We start from the raw sequence: 16,020 nt of genomic DNA, 5'->3' as shown, positions 1-16,020 counted from the left end.
GAACTTTCTGACTTAGGTATTCAAGGTCATAATTTCAAAGTTGGTGGAAAATTCCAAACTGGGAAATACAGTAAACAATGGGGGGGGTTAGTAACTGACTTCAAGAGGACAAAGACTGGTAAAATTAGCAGACACATGACAGATGAAATTTGGCACAGAGAAGTGAAGTGATTCATTGTGGTGTGAAGAATGAGATCAGTCAATATAAACTAAATAAAAGAGGTATCTAGCGCAAAGGAAGATGGCTGTGATTGTTGGAGGTCAATCATCTCAGTCCCAGGACATCATTGCAGGTGTTCCTCAGGGTAGTGTCCTAAGCCCAATCATCTTCAGCTGCTTCATCAATGACCTTCCCTCCATCATAAAGGTCAGAGTGGGGATGTTTGCCAATGATTGCGCAATATTCAGCACCATTTCGACTCCTCAGATAATGAAGCTGCTCACATCCATAAGCAGCAAGACCTGGACAACACCCAGGCTTGGGCTGATAAGTGGCAAGTAACATTTGCGCCACACAAGTGCCAGGCAATGACCATCTCAAACAAGACAGAATTTAACTATATCCCTATGACATTCAATGGCATTACCATCACTGAATTCCCACCACTATCAACATCCTGGGGTTACCACTGACCAGAAACTGAACTGGACCAGCCACATAAATGCTGTGGCTGCAAGAATAGGTCAGAGGCTGAAAATTATGTGGCAAGTATGTCTGTATGTATGTAGAGTAATATGTCTCCCCAATGCCTGTCCACCATCTACAAGGCACAAGTCAGGAGCGAGATGGAATATGCTCCACTTGCCGAGATGGATGCAGCTCCAACAATACTCAAGAAGCTCAACACCAACCAGGACAAAACAGCCCACTTGATTGGCAGAAGTTGAAAAGGTTGTTAAAAAACACACATGGGATCCTTAGCTTTATTAACAGAGGAACAGATTAAAAAGAGGCTGCTCGGCCATTCAATAAGTTCATGGCTGAACCGATTACTCTACATTCCCACCTACCCGATAACCTTTCACTCCTTTGCTTATCAAGAATCTAATATGAACATATGAGTTACGCTAGACCTTTATAAAACACTGGTTAGGCCTCAGATTGTCTTCAATTCTGGGCACTACATGTTCGGATGGGTGTCAAAGCCTTAAAGAGGGTGCAGAAGAATGGTACCAGGGATGCGGGATTTCAGTTATGTGGTTAGACTGGAGAAGCTGGGGCTGTTCGCTTTGGAGCAGTGAAAGTTAAGATGAGATTTGATAGAAGTGAATGGTTTATCTCAAGTAAATAATGAGAAACGATTTCCAGTGGCACGAGGGTCAGTAACCAGAGGACACAGATTTAAGATAATCGGCAAAAGAACCAGAGGTGGCATGCAGAAACATTTCCTTTACACAGAGTTGTGATCTGGAATGTTCTTCCTAAAAGGGTGGAAGCAGATTCAGTAGTAACTTTCACAAGAAAATTGGATAAATACCTGAAAGAAAAATATTTACAGGGCTATGGGGAGAGCAAGAAAGTGGAATTAATTGGATAGCTCTAGCAAAGAGTTGGTACAGACACGGTCGGCCAGATGGCCTCCTCTTTGCTGTATCATTTTATGATTCTAACCTGTCTGAAACCCCTTAATGGCACTTTGTTCCATACTTGATGTACTTGTTTAGACCCCCAGCGATCTTTCGTGACAAACTACAGGACGCAGGGGTTTACCAACAAATAAGTCAGCATCACCGAAACAGATTATCTGGTCATTATCTCATTGCTCCTTATGGAAGCTTGATGTGTGTAAATTGGCTGCCATCTTTCCTACATTACAAAACTGGTTACACTGCAAAAACACAATTGGCTGTGAAGCACTTTGGAATGTCCTGAGGTCATGAAAGACACTGTATAAATGCAAGACTTTCTTTTAGCATGAAGTCCAACGGCTCACAAGCTAGTGGAGTTTAGTATTTTAATTAGCCACTAAGTCCTATAATCTATCTTACTAACATCAAATTGTTATTTTATGATTTGCCTTTAAGGCATCTTAACCTTAGCTGAGCCTTGAGCAACAAAGTGGTTTTCCCCATTCACACAGCTTGGCTCACTTGCCTTTCAATTGTATCTACTAGAGAGAGTAATCTTCATTTTAAACCCTAGCTACTCGAAACTGTACAAACTAACAACTACAAAACAAAACTAACAAAACATTTACAAAACTACCAAGAACAGTTTGTTTTTGATATACTACCTTGAGCTCTCACTTGACAGCAACATGAGCACCGTGATTGGAGGAATCTCATAGAATCATAGAAATTTACAGCACAGAATCTCGGCTGAATGTATCTCCTTTGCCTTGGCTGCAGCCATTATGTACCCCTGTTGCACCCCTACTATTGTCCCAGATCAGATAAGCATAGGCCAAGGGTCAAACCTGGCATCTTCCTAGTGTACGTGACACAGTAACACACTAACCAGTAGCTTTAGACACTAGCCATCATGATAAGAATACTCTAGGTTCTGCAGGCGAAGGAAACCTCGAGCACATCACAGTCAAGGAGGGTAAAATTGTAAAACACAGCACGGTCTGATCGTCACTCACCTTTGCCGGTGCCGATGTAATGCCCAACTGTTTTGGGATTGCCATCAGGCCCTCTGTTCACGGAGAAAGTTGACTTGTTGCGATATCCGACAGTAACTGACTGCAAAGAGAAGCAGTGGCTCAGTGTGCAGTCTTCAGGTATCTAGGAGATTTATACCTGCAGCAGTCACCAAATGCACTATGCCAGCTACACAAGGATTCAGAACTACTGAAAAACAGGACTATAAAACACAGGAAACGTTTATCTTAGTCATTGAAGATTATCGCTCCAATATCTATCTCTCTTGTCATGACATTTAATGGTACTGTGATTAATCTCCATGTTTCAGCTCAATTACCTTGCTAACTAAACTATTCCAAATCCAATACTAGTCTTTAATTAAAGGTATCTTTTCTGATATTCCTTTTAAATCTACAGTTCTATCATATGCATTTATGGTCTCTAATAGTCCACCTCTAACACAATTGGTACAAAGAATTTTTTTAAATCTGTAAATTTTTACATGTAGCAGACTTTGTAGCTATTTTCATAGCTTGCTGTGAGAAAGTAACTCTGCCTGAACAGTTAGAAAGAGGGCTAAGAACCCTTGTTTTGTTTACAGAGATGTGAAGTTGAAATCCTGCAGTCTGGGTCTCAGCATTGGTACAGCCTGTTTCCACTGCAAGTGTGAGGTAAAAAAAATTTCCTGCACTGCCAGTGTTGACATCTTTCCCAGCTGCAGCTTGGTTCAAGTTGTAGCACGCTTGCTGAATCAGAAGGCTGAGGTCTCAAGCCCCACCACAGGCTTGAGCACATTATCCAGGTTAACACTTCAGTGCAGTGATGAGGGAGTGCTGCATGGCTTGCAGCACAATCTCTCGACTGAGATGTTAAACCTGTTCAGGTGCTGTAAAAAATCTGATCCACTTTTCAAAAAAGAGCAAGGGAACTATCCTGGAGTCCTGGCAAATATTTATCTCATAACCAACTGTTTGTGGGGCCTTGCTGTGAGCAAACTGGCTGCTGCTTTTCCCTCTATTATAGAGACTCCACTTCAAAAAGATTTTCACTGGCTGTACTTTGGGACTGGAGTTCAATCCCACAATTCCTTATCCAGCTGTGGCAGAGGGAGAGGGATTGAGAAGAGACTTACTGCTCCTCCACAAGAGGCAATGAAAATTAACAAGTTGCCCAGAACTACTCTTGCTACCTCTGCAGAAAAGCAGCAACTCTGCTGGGTAACAGGTCGTGGGTTCCAGGAGCTTGGACAAAAAGTAGAATACATAATTTTTTTTAAAAATCTGTGTAATATATTTTAAAAGAAAACCCCTCCCTCTACAGCAGCTCTGAGGGGTGAGTGGTTAAGTCTTCGCTGTCAGATACTGACCGAGGGAAGAGTTGAATGCAATGGGCAGCAGAGGCCATTAGTCCCAGAGCAATTGGTGAGGCTGGCAGTGAAATGTTGAAGGGTCCTCTTCTGAGCTTCATATTTAACCTGGAAGGAAGGAGAACGCCTGTGTTGATATAGTACCTTCCATGCTCTCAGGACATTCCAAAGAACTTCAAGAAAACACAGCAGCCATATTGTCAAATCACATGATCAGAAATTGAATTGGGAGTTTTTGCTTCCCACGAATGCTATACAATCAAAGCCAGTAGACAGCCTCCTGAACAAGATAAACAGAGGACCAACTGTGGTAGGTTATCAAACTATGTGTCGCAGTGAAGTCCTTTACCAGATAGCCAATTAATGTGCTGGGTGATCTTGCTGTAAGGGTTGGTCAAAACCTCCTGGAGGTGTGGCTTTTGACTACAGGCACTGGCAGCAGCAGAGGCTAAACAAGATCCTGCCACTGGCAGTTAGGATCCACCATTCTTACATAATATTACATAGTATTTAGAGCACAGAAACAGTCCATTCAGCCCAATTGACCCACCCTAGCATTTAAGCTCTACACAAGCCTTCTCCCACCCTACTTCATCCAACTCTATCAGTACAACCTTCTATTTCTTTCTCCCTCATGTATTTATCAAGCTGTCTCTTGAATGCATCTATGCTACTCACCTTAACTACTCCATGTGGTACCAAGTTCTATATTCTAACCACTCTCTGTGTAAAGAAGTTTCTCCTGAATTCCTGATTGGATTTATTAGTGACTATCTTCTTTATATAGCCTTATGGTTTTGGTCTCATCCACAAATAGAAACATATTTTCTACGCCTACCTATCAAACCCCTTCATAATTTTAAAGACTTCTAACAGGTCACCCCTTTTCTAGAGGTTTAGGGCAAGAGATGTGAGGAAGAACTTTTTTTATGCAGCAAGTGGTAATGAGGGAGGTGGAAGCAGAGGCAATCAATGATTTCAGAAGGAAACCGGATGGGCACTTGAAGGAAATAAACTTATAGGGATAGAGTGGGGCAATGGGACTGACTGGATTGCTGGAGAGCTGACACTGACTTGATGGGCTATAAATGCTGTGCTGTAAATGACTATGAAAGAAGAGAAAATAGCCCCAGACTGTTCAGTCTTTCCTATTGTTACGAGTTGGCTACAGCAAGCTAAAGTCAGCCCACCCCTGAAGACCAGCAAAACACCTTCACTAACGCAGACACTAATGTCACCATTGTTTTTTTTAGACTGGAGGAAGGTATACAGTGGAGTTCCCCAGGAATCAACATTAGGCCCACTGATTTTCCTGATTTATATTAATGACCTAGACTTGAGTGTCAGGGCACAATTTCAAAATTTGCAGATGACACAAAACTCGGAAGTATAATGAACTGTGAGGATAGTGATAGACTTCAAGAGGACACAGACAGGTTGGTGGATTAGGCAGACAAGTGGTAGATGAAATTTAATGCAGAGAAGTGTGAAGTGATACATTTTGGTAGGAAGAATGAGGAGAGACAATCAATATAAGTTAAAGGATACAATTCTAAAGGGGGCGCAGGAGCAGAGGGACCTGGTGGTATATGTGCACAGGTCATTGAAGGTGGCAGGGAAGGTTGAGAAAGCAGTTAATAAGGCATATGAGATCCTGGGATTTATAAATACAGCCTAGAGCATAAAAGAAAGGAAGTTATGCTGAACCTTTATAAAGCACTGGTTCAGCCTCAATTGGAGTATTGTGTCCAATTCTGGGCACCACACTTTAGGAAGTTTGTGAAGGCATTAGAGATTTAGGAGAATGATTCCAGGGATATGAAGGACTTTAGTTACATGCATAGATTGGGAAAGCTGGGGTTGTTCACCTTAGAGAATAGAATTGATAGAGGCATTCAAAATCATGAGGGATTTGGACAGAGTAGATAGGGAGAAACTGTTCCCATTGGCGGAAGGATGGAGAACCAGAGGATACAGATTTAAGGTGAATGGCAAAAGGACCAAAGTGAAATGAGGAAAAGCTTTTTTACGCAGCGAGTGGTTAGAATCTGGAATGCACTGCCTGAGTATGGTAGATTCAATCCTGGCTTTCAAAGGGATTAGATAATTATCTGAAGAGAAAACATTTGCAGGGCAACAGGGAAAAGGTGGGGGAGTGGGACGAGGTGAGTTACTCTTGCAGAGAGCCAACATGGACATGACAGGCTGAATGGCCTCTGTCTGTGCTGTAACCATTCTATGATTCTAGTATCAGGGAAGTCCCCAGACAGATGGTGATGAGATTCTGCAGTGGCTCTGTATTATCAGAATATCGGTATGCTTTGAAATTATTTCATGATATATATCAATTTTACAGTTCAGAGCAATGGGCTGTTATTTTCAATCCTTTCCTGCAATGTACCATGAAATGAAATAAGTGTAAATTCACCAATCTCAGTCCCAGTGAAGGAGCATTCTTGCAAGGAGTGGGTATCAGAGACACAGCTTACTGTAGCTCAAATTCTCCAACCCACAGTCTCACTGGATTGGGATTTGGGCAATATTCAGCCTGGTGTTTGAACTTTGGGTTCCTTAACATTCTTACAAATATGATTATGTGGACAATTCAGCCCCTTCACAAACCTGCAGCTGCTCTTCATAGCTCATTCTCCAGAGTGGGGTCACAGCATTCGCCAGCCTGGGACAGAAAGAATAAATAAAGGTAGTGCAGAAAGAAAACTTTCCAGAAAGGGATCAATTTTAACCTAACCTGCCCATCAGGAACCTGTGTAAGGCTGGCTTTACATCCTGCCCAATTGTATGATCTGTTGAAGTGACTGCAGTGCATTATTGGGTGGGGTGTAAAATCAGCTTTCCACCCAATCAAGTAGGTTGTCCACTTGGCGCATTTAGTTACCATTTATTAGTTTAGTTACCTCAATGTCGTCTGGACAAGAAATACTAAATGATCTGAATGAAATACAGTCTTGGTACACTGGAAAACTAGAGCCTTTTATAGAATGGCCCCAAGCAGCACCCAATTGAAAAGGAAAACTGTGTTTAGAGAGGAACAATACCTCAATAAAGATCAAATTTCAGTAACTGCCTCATTAACACGATCCTGTGCCAGTGTTGTGAACCACTCACTGCTGCCTTATGGCAGCAATGTAATTTATTGCTCAATAAAATCACTTTCATACAAATACTATTATGTTGTTCAATGATTCTGCTACATAGGAATTGCCAGACATTAATAGATGAAAGTCTATCTAGTTTGCCTTCACTATCTTTGTAGTTGCATAATTCAATGATGATGGAGTTGATGACTATTCAATCCCTATCAACTATTCAACAATAGACCCGACATAAGGAAACCTCCAGTGTGGAGAGCTTTGAGAACCATTAGTCCAAAGTCCCCTGTTCCTCCCAAGTCTGCTACATTTACATGTCTCAAATTACTCACAGAACTGTATCGCAAAATGTTATTTTCTGTAAGAAATCTATTTAGGACCTCAATTTAGCTGTGAACTGTATTTATATCTGTGGATTACAAATGAATGATGAACAGGAGTTACTAGGCAACATTACACTTGGGTGAGGATTTCCATATGATGGGGAGAATGAGTAGATGTGAAAACTGATTCACTGGAATTCTGACTAATAAAGAAATGGAAAGAGGCTGATCCACTGGGATGTTGTCCAACTGAAATGATTAGGAAGAGGTTTGGCACATTGGAATTCTACACAATTGGAGTGAATCGGATTTACAGTTGAATGAAATATAAGTTCTACTGCAGATAATGAAGGCTAGACTGTGGCTTTGTTTCTTTTGTGCAGTTAGAATATCTAGTGCCTTCTCTTGGGTTTAAATCGAGAAAGTGTGTCATTGCTCACCCTGTTAAGGGATAGCATGCCAATTTCATTTCCTGATAAACATAGCCAGTTGGTGAGGCTGCCCACCAGCAGCTCACACTTAGACAAATACCCCAATAGATGCTGGTGAGGTTCCAAAAGTGAATTTCCAATCCTGGGTGGGTCAGCTTGAGGGGTCTTTCTGCATAAGAAAGGAGGGCAAGTCAATCTTGTGAGCATTCAAACAATGAGTGGCTGGTCACAAATCAACACTGAAGAGGGCAGAGGACAATGTTCCAACAATGAGGAGGGATGTAGAAAGGGAGAACAATGTAAGAGACGAAAATACTCAGTTTTTAAATTTAAAGTGCATAAAGTGTCTCACCTTTCTTCCCAAGTTATGCTGGTGCTGGGAAACTTTGCAGTTTTGCCAGATTTTTGCCTTTTTTCAGAACCTTTCCTCACATTTTCTTGCTTTATTGCAGTTGTTGGGCCAAGGCTTTGACCAAAGGTCACATTTTTACAGCACCTTTGGGAGGTGTGAAAACAAAGGACCCGGTGACTGATCAGCTGTGGCACAATCCGCAACAGATGACTTAGGGAAACAGCTGACATAGTGACATCTACAAATAAAGACAGAGGAAATCCATGAGAGGAAAGCATTTGTTTCATATATCAGTAGAAAATTTCCCTAACATTCACAAATCTTCAAGCCTTCACATTGAGGATACTCTCCATCGTGTTGTGTGGTTCTACCACCATGCTAAATAGGATAGATTTCGAACAGATCTACCAACTCAAAACTGGGCATTCATGAAGTGCCGTGGGTCATCAGCTGCAGCAGAATTGTATTCAAACACAATATGTAACTTCACGGCCTGATATATCCCCCACTCTCCCATTACTATCACAAGCCGGGGATCAACCCTGGTTTTATGAAGAATGCAGGAGGGCATGCCAGGAGCAGCACCAGGTATAACTAAAAATGAGGTGTCAGCCTGGTGAAGCTATAACACAGGACTACTTGCATGCCAAACAGTGGAAGCAGCATGTGATAGACAGGGCTAGGCGATCCCAGAACCAATGGATCAGATCTAAGCTCTGCAGTCCTGTCACATCCAGTCATGAATGGTGGCAGACAAATAAACAACTAACAGGATGAGGAGGCTCCACAAGTATCCCCATCCTCAACGACGGGGTGCCCAGCACACCAGTGCAAAAGACAAGGCTGAAGCATTTGCATCCAACTTCAGCCAGAAGTGCCGAGTGGATGATCCATCTCTGCCTCCTGCTGAGGTTCCCAGGATCACAGATGCCAGTCTTCAGCCAATCCGATTCACTCCACATGATATCAAGAAACGGCTGAAGGCACGATATACTGCAAAGGCTATGGGTCCGGACAACATCCCCGCATTCGCTACACTGGCATCTACCTAGCAATGTGGAAAATTGCCCAAGTATGTCGTGTACACAAAAAGCAGGTCAAAACGAACCAGATCAATTACCGTCCTTAAATCTACTCTCGATCATTAGCAAAGTGATGGAAGGGGTCGTCGACAGTGTCATCAAGCGGCACTTGCTCTGCAATAACCTGCTCAGTGATGCTCAGTTTGGGTTCCACCAGGCCCAGACCTCATTACAGCCTTGGTCCAAACATGGACAAAAAAGCTGAGCTCCAGAGGTGAGGAGAGAGTAACTGCCCTTAAATAGGTAGGATTTGACCGAGTATGGCATGAAAGAGCCCTAGGAAAACTGGAGTTAATGGGAATCAGGGGGAAAACTCTCCGCTGGTTGGAGTCATACCTAGCACAAAGGAAGATGGTTGTGGTTGTTGGAGGTCAATCATCTCAGCCCCAGGACATCACTGCAGGAGTTTCTCAGGGTAGTGTCCTAGGCCCAACCATCTTCAGCTGCTTCATCAATGACCTTCCCTCCATCATAAGGTCAGAAGTGGGGATGTTTGCTAATGTTCAGCACCATTTGCAACTCCTCAGATACTGACGCAGCCCACTTCCAGATGCGACAAGACCTGGACAACATCCAGCATGGGCTGATAAGTGGCAAGTAACATTCGTGCCACACAAGTGCCAGGCAATGACCATCTCAAACAAGAAAGAATCGAACTATCTCCCCTTGATGTTCAATGGCATTACCATTGCTGAATCCCCCACTATCAACATCCTAGGGGTTATCACTGACCAGAAGCTGAACTAAAGTAGCCACATAAATACCGTGGCTGCAAGAGCAGGCCAGAGGCTGGGATTCCTGTGCAGAGTAACTCACCTCCTGACTCCCTAACCTGTCCACCATCTACAAGGCACAAGTCAGGAGTGTGATGGAATACTTTCCACTTGCCTGGATAGGTGCAGCTCCAACAATACTCAAGAAGCTCGACACCATCCAGGACAAAGCAGCCCACTTGATTGACACCCCAGCGACAAAGTTCAACATTCACTCCCTTCACCACCGACGCACAGTGGCAGCAGTGTGTACCATCTACAACATGCACTGCAGCAACTCATCAAGGCTCCTGCAACAGCACCTTCCAAACCCACAATCTCTACCACCTAGAAGGACAAGGACAGCAGATGCATGGGAACACCATCACCTGCAAGTTTCCCTCCAAGCCACACTCCATCCTGACTTGGAACTATATCGCTGTTGCTTCACTGTCGCTGGGTCAAAATCCTGGAACTTCCTTCCTAACAGCACTGTTAGTTTACCTACACCCCAAGGACTGCAGTGGTTCAAGAAGGCAGCTCACCACCAACTTCTCAAGGGCAATTTGGGATGGGTAATAAATACTGGCCTAGCCAGCGACACCCATATCCCATGAACAAATAAAAAAAATCAAGGATCAAGTCATACAATCGTTTGATCAGAATCTATCCCCCATGCCGAATTACTACATTCAGCAAATAGCTAAGACACAAGGAGCAGGAAAATCCCAGTTTTAACTCGGTCTGAGTTGAATTGGTTGATTTCAGGGGTGATTGCACAGGGTGATCCTGACATGATTCCTTTTCAGGAGAAAGCTGTGTTGGAAATCTTCAGACTTAAATTATACTAATTTATTGAATTTTCATATGATAGCAATATCAACAATGGATACGTTGGTGCAATGCTGCATGGTTTGATACCGGCAGGCAATGGTTCCTATTAATACAGCTAACTATACCCTAACAACAATTTTCATTGATATAGCACCTTTAACAAGACACTTCACAGGAATGTAATCAGACAAAAATTGACACTAAGCCAAAGAAAGAAACATTAAGCCATGTGACCAAAAGCTTGGCCAAAGAGGAAGATGTCAAGGAGCATATTAAAGAAGGAAAGGTGGAGAGGTTTAGGGAGGGAATTCCAGAGCATTTGAAACGGTTTGCAATTTTATAAAAGAACTTAATGCTACTCAACAGGATTTTCTCTGCTGCATTTTGTAAGATCATGAATTACCTTAATTGCACAGGTCTGAACAGCTTAAGGCACGGTTGCCACTGGTGAAAGAAATCAGGGATGCTCAAAAGACTAGAAGTGGTAGACTGCAGATAATCTTGGAGGGTTGTGAGCTTTAAGTAGGGATGGGGGGGGGGGGGTGAGGTCATAGAGGGATTTGAAAACAAGACGCAAATGTTTTTTAAAAATCAAGATATTGCTTAACCAGGGACAATGTAGCTCAGCAAGCACAGGGGTAATGGGTGAATGGGACTTGGTGAGAGTTTTGGATTTAGGGTAAAAGATGATAGGTCAGCAAGGATTACATTGGAATAGTCCAGTCTAGAGGTAACAAAGGCAATCTTAAATGTTTACAACTATTGAACCACTTTTGATCCAAAGTCCAAAGCCGTAACCTCTACCACCTAGAAGAACAAGGGCACCACCTGCAAGTTCTCCTCCAAGTCACACAACATCCTGACTTGGAACTATATCGCTGTTCCAGGATTTTGACCCAGCGAAAGTGAAGGAACTCCCTTCCTAACAGCACTGTGGGTGTACCTACCTTACATGGACTGCAGCAGTTCAAGAAGGCAGCTCACCACCACCTGCTCAAGGGCAGTTAGGGATGGACAATAAATGAACTTCAAGATATTAACAGGAAAAGACAGGCTAGATAAAGATAAACTATTTCCACTGGTTGGAGATTCTAAAACTAAGGGGCATAGTCTATAAATTAGGACTACACCGTTCAGGAGAGATGTTAAGAAGCACTTCTTTACGCAAAGGATGGTAGAAGTTTGGAACTCTCTCCCACAAACAGCAGATGAAGCTAGAACAGTTGTTAATTTTAAACCTAAGCTAGATTGTTGTTAAGCAAAGATATTAAGGGGCATGGGCCAAAGGCAGGTATATGGATCAGCCATGATCTCATTGAATGGTGGGACAGGCTCGAGGGGCTGAATGGCCTCCTGTTCCTATCTTCCTAAATGCTGGCCTAGCCAGCCACGCTCACATCCCATGACTGAATAAAGTCACAAGCACCCCACCCCAGCATCAGAGCTGAGTCTTGGAGTCAGACCGGATCCATCGCCTCGGACCCAGAGATAGCGCCAGCCAGGCTTCCCTCATCCCCACCCCGAGCCCCGCTCTCACCCGACACTCTCCTGGTCTGTGGCAGGCCTACACTTCCCATAATGCCTTGTGGAACAGCCCAGCTGCGCACGCGCACCCCGCCGCATTGTGGGAATCGGCTCTCGCTCTGCAGATCGAGGCCTTTCTGCCCCGCAAGTGTTTCTGGGTAGCTGCGTTCTCCATGGGCGCAGACGTCGGCCACGTTATTTTTTTCTCGCGATGTGTTTCGGAAGAAAACCTGCATGTGGTTAAAATGTAGAATAAAGCCAGAAAATTGTGGGATTGTATATTTTCAGAAACAATAATATGATGGCTCATGATGGCTCATTGCTTCGGAACTCAGTGTGTGGCTAACACCTACCCACGTCCCACGCTCAGCAACATCTCATCCCAACCATAACCCTAAAATTCAATCGTCACGCTAAAAAACACCGATAACAAACAGGCTAAGCCTGATCTTACTCCTTTATCCTCCATTTACATTTTTTTTTACCTCACTATCTCCCAACCTTCGAATTTTGTTCACCCTTCCTCTTGTAATGAATTTAAGACTGGTCACAAAATCCCTACTCTTTAAAAACGTTGTCACGTTGATGACTATCAAATTCTACCAATACATAAATAGAAAGTATTCGTGGAAGAAAAAATTGAATGTAAGAGTGAAAGGTGTGAAAGAAAAAAGAATTACTAATTCAAGACATCCCGAAACACTTTACAGCTCGTAATGAATTTTCCAAAGTTACTACTGTTGTAATGTTGAGAAATGTCATTGTGCGCACAGCAAGGTCCTATAAACTTTAATGAGATAGTGATCGAATGGGTGGTCTTTTTTGCAAATGATGGTTTAAGGACAAATATCGATCATGACACCAGGAGAAAACTCGACTCTTGAAAAAATGCAACGGGATCCCATTTTTACATTCACCTGACATCATAGATTAGGCATCGACTTTTAAAATAATTCAGGATGCGTCATTGGTGAATTCCTAGTCGCCCATGAGAAGGTTTTGCTGAGCCTTCTTCTTGAACCCCTGTAGTCCCGTGTTGGTGACAGTGCAGTTAGGTTGGATGTTCCAGGATTTACGCTCAACAATGATGAAACAATGGCAACATATGTCCAAGTTTGGATAGTCCGTGACTTGGAGGTAATATTGTTCTCATGTGCTTGCTGTCCTTGTCCTTCTGGGTGGTGGAGATTGCAAAATGCTGCCAAAGAAGCCTTGACAAGTTGCTGCAGTGCATCCTGTAGATAGTACCCTCTAGCCACAGTGCACCAGCAGTGGAGGGAGTGGATATCTAAGTTATTGCTAATTTCTAAATGGTGAAAAGCTAGAAACAATGGAAGTCCAAAGAGACTTCGGGAGACTTGTCACCAGCAGGTACGAAAATAATCAAAAAAGCTAATGGAATACTGTCCTTTATATGGAGAGGACTAGAATACCAAGGGGTAGAAGTTACGCTAGAGCTATACAAAGCCCCGGTTAGACCACACCTGGAGTATTGTGAGCAGTTCTGGGCACCATAGCTTTGCACAAAAATATTGGCCTTGAAGGGAATGTAGCATAGATATACTTGAATCATACCTGGACTTCAATGATTAAATTACAAGGAGAAATTACACAAGCTAGAGTTGAATTCAATGTACCCTCTATTTTTATTTTGTAGTGCACAGTCAATTCGTTCAAGTATGTGAACCCTTTAAATTGTTTGCACAGTTGCGATAACTTAAAGGGGCTGACTTGTGCAGGGCCTGCACAAAACCTTTGGGTTGCTACTGTTTAGAGGGCACATTGACTTCATTCCCTGGAATTTAGAAGGTTAAGAGATGATTTGATCAAAGTTTTCAAGATATTAAAGGGAACAGTGTATGAAACGGCTGTCTAATAACCTTATACCTTTAAAAAATTAATTGATTATAGAAATAGATCTCTCTCTCATTAAGAAGGAACCTACAGCAGGTGGCCAGGCTGACAAGACACAGGACAGCATAGGCCTGTTATCTCTGCCAAGGACATAACTCCAGCATAAGCTCTGAAACAGGGCATTCCTAAAGCGCATTAGATGGAGCCTCATACCCTCTCTAAAAGTTAACCAATAGCACGGGCGGCACAGTGGTTAGCACCGCAGCCTCACAGCTCCAGGGACCGGGTTCATTTCTGGGTACTGCCTGTGTGGAGTTTGCAAGTTCTCCCTGTGACCACGTGGGTTTTCGCCGGGTGCTCCGGTTTCCTTCCACTGCCAAAGACTTGCAGGTGATAGGTAAATTGGCCATTGTAAATTACCCCGAGTGTAGGTAGGTGGTAGGGAATATGGAATTACTGTAGGGTTAGTATAAATGGGTGGTTGTTGGTCGGCACAGACTCGGTGGGCTGAAGGGCCTGTTTCAGTGCTGTATCTCTATTTAAAAAAAAGTACCAAACACAAGATAAGCTGGAAGGTAACTTCGGGAGCAGAGTGATGGGAAGAGGAAGAGTTTACTTTGGGTACCTGTCCCTTCGTAATCGGGCAAATGGGATTGAACAAGTGATTGACATGGGATATCCACCAGCCTTTAGAAGGTATGTAAACAGACGCTTGGGAGGGAAGAGGAGAGCTGCATGACACTTTGGTTAACTCAAGAAGACTGAGAGCCGTGGTACTGCTGCTGCCAACTATGGATACCAGCACTCACTCTGCATCATCCATCTGTTCATCCTTCAGGACCGGTAAACCATCCTCACCTGTCACAGGTTGTATGTCTTTTCTATTTAGCTTATGCATCATTTAAACTGCTGCTTACTAATAAACTGTTTTAAAATCACTTACGAGCTCATCCCCCTTTTTTGAGTAATCTGTGATTCCCAGACCAAATCTTGCAACAGGTAGGGCAGACAGAGAGAAACTATTTCCACTGGTTGGAGAGTTTAGGACTCGGGATCATATTCTAAAAATTAGAGCCAGACCTTTCAGGGTGAAATTAGGAAGCACTTCTTTCACGCAAAAGGTGGTAGAAGTTTGGAACTTTCTTCTGCAAACAGAAATTGATGCACAGTGGTGCAGTGGTTAGCACTGCAGCTGCACAGCTCCAGTGACCTGGATTCAGTTCTGGGTACTGCCTGTGCAGAGTTTGCAAGTTCTCCCTGTGACTGTGTGGGTTTCCATCGGGTGTTCTGGTTTCCTCCCACAGCCAAAGACATGCAGGTTGATAGGTAAATTAGCCATTGTAAATTGCCCCTAGTGTAGGTAGGAGAATTGAGGGAAGGTGGGGATGTGGTAGGGAATATGGGATTAAGGTAGGATTAGTATAAATGGGTGGTTGATGGTCGGCACAGACTCGGTGGGCCGAAGGGCCTGTTTCAGTGCTCTATGACTCTAATTGTTAATTTTAAAACAGAGATTGATAGGTTTTTGTTATCCAAAGATATCAAAGGATATGGGGAAAAGGCAGGTATATGGGGTTCGATCGCAGATCAACTGTAATCTCATTGAATGACAGGCACAAGGGGCTAAATGGTCTATTCTTGTTTCTATGTTCCTAGTGCATCAGGTACCAATCAAATGGACTGCCTTTTCCTGGATGGTGTCAAGCTTCTTGTTCGGGCAATTAGTGAAACTGATACTATCACTGACAAGTTTATGAATTTTCAGCTTCTGCCATGATTCAGTTCTTACCCAAGCTATAGCTTTGT

At 43.2% G+C, this 16,020-nt stretch overlaps 1 protein-coding gene across 7 annotated transcripts in view; it reads right to left on the bottom strand.

Annotated features, from left to right (window-relative positions):
• The window catches only part of trmt2b (tRNA methyltransferase 2 homolog B), a 37,201-nt gene extending 24,782 nt beyond the window's left edge, over positions 1–12,419 (bottom strand). For 2 of the 7 annotated variants that reach the window (XM_068047855.1, XM_068047860.1), the window contains exons 1-5: positions 9,587–12,341; positions 8,169–8,406; positions 6,575–6,629; positions 3,953–4,060; positions 2,586–2,727 (exon numbers count right to left, since the gene is read on the bottom strand). In XM_068047855.1, coding sequence (XP_067903956.1) covers positions 2,586–2,727; positions 3,953–4,060; positions 6,575–6,629; positions 8,169–8,406; positions 9,587–9,629 — 586 coding nt within the window. In that variant the 5' untranslated portion in view covers positions 9,630–12,341. Of the gene's footprint in view, positions 1–2,585; positions 2,728–3,952; positions 4,061–6,574; positions 6,630–8,168; positions 8,407–9,586; positions 12,342–12,373 lie in introns of those variants that run through there. The other 5 variants (XM_068047856.1, XM_068047857.1, XM_068047858.1 and 2 more) reach the window with 5 other exon arrangements.
• Between the last annotated feature and the right edge of the window lie 3,601 nt (positions 12,420–16,020).

This window comes from Heterodontus francisci, chromosome 15 (assembly GCF_036365525.1).
Source record: "Heterodontus francisci isolate sHetFra1 chromosome 15, sHetFra1.hap1, whole genome shotgun sequence".
Classification (NCBI taxonomy): domain Eukaryota; kingdom Metazoa; phylum Chordata; class Chondrichthyes; order Heterodontiformes; family Heterodontidae; genus Heterodontus; species Heterodontus francisci.
The sequence above is the reverse complement of the archived record's forward strand: the minus strand, read 5'-3'. Positions and strand labels throughout refer to the sequence as shown.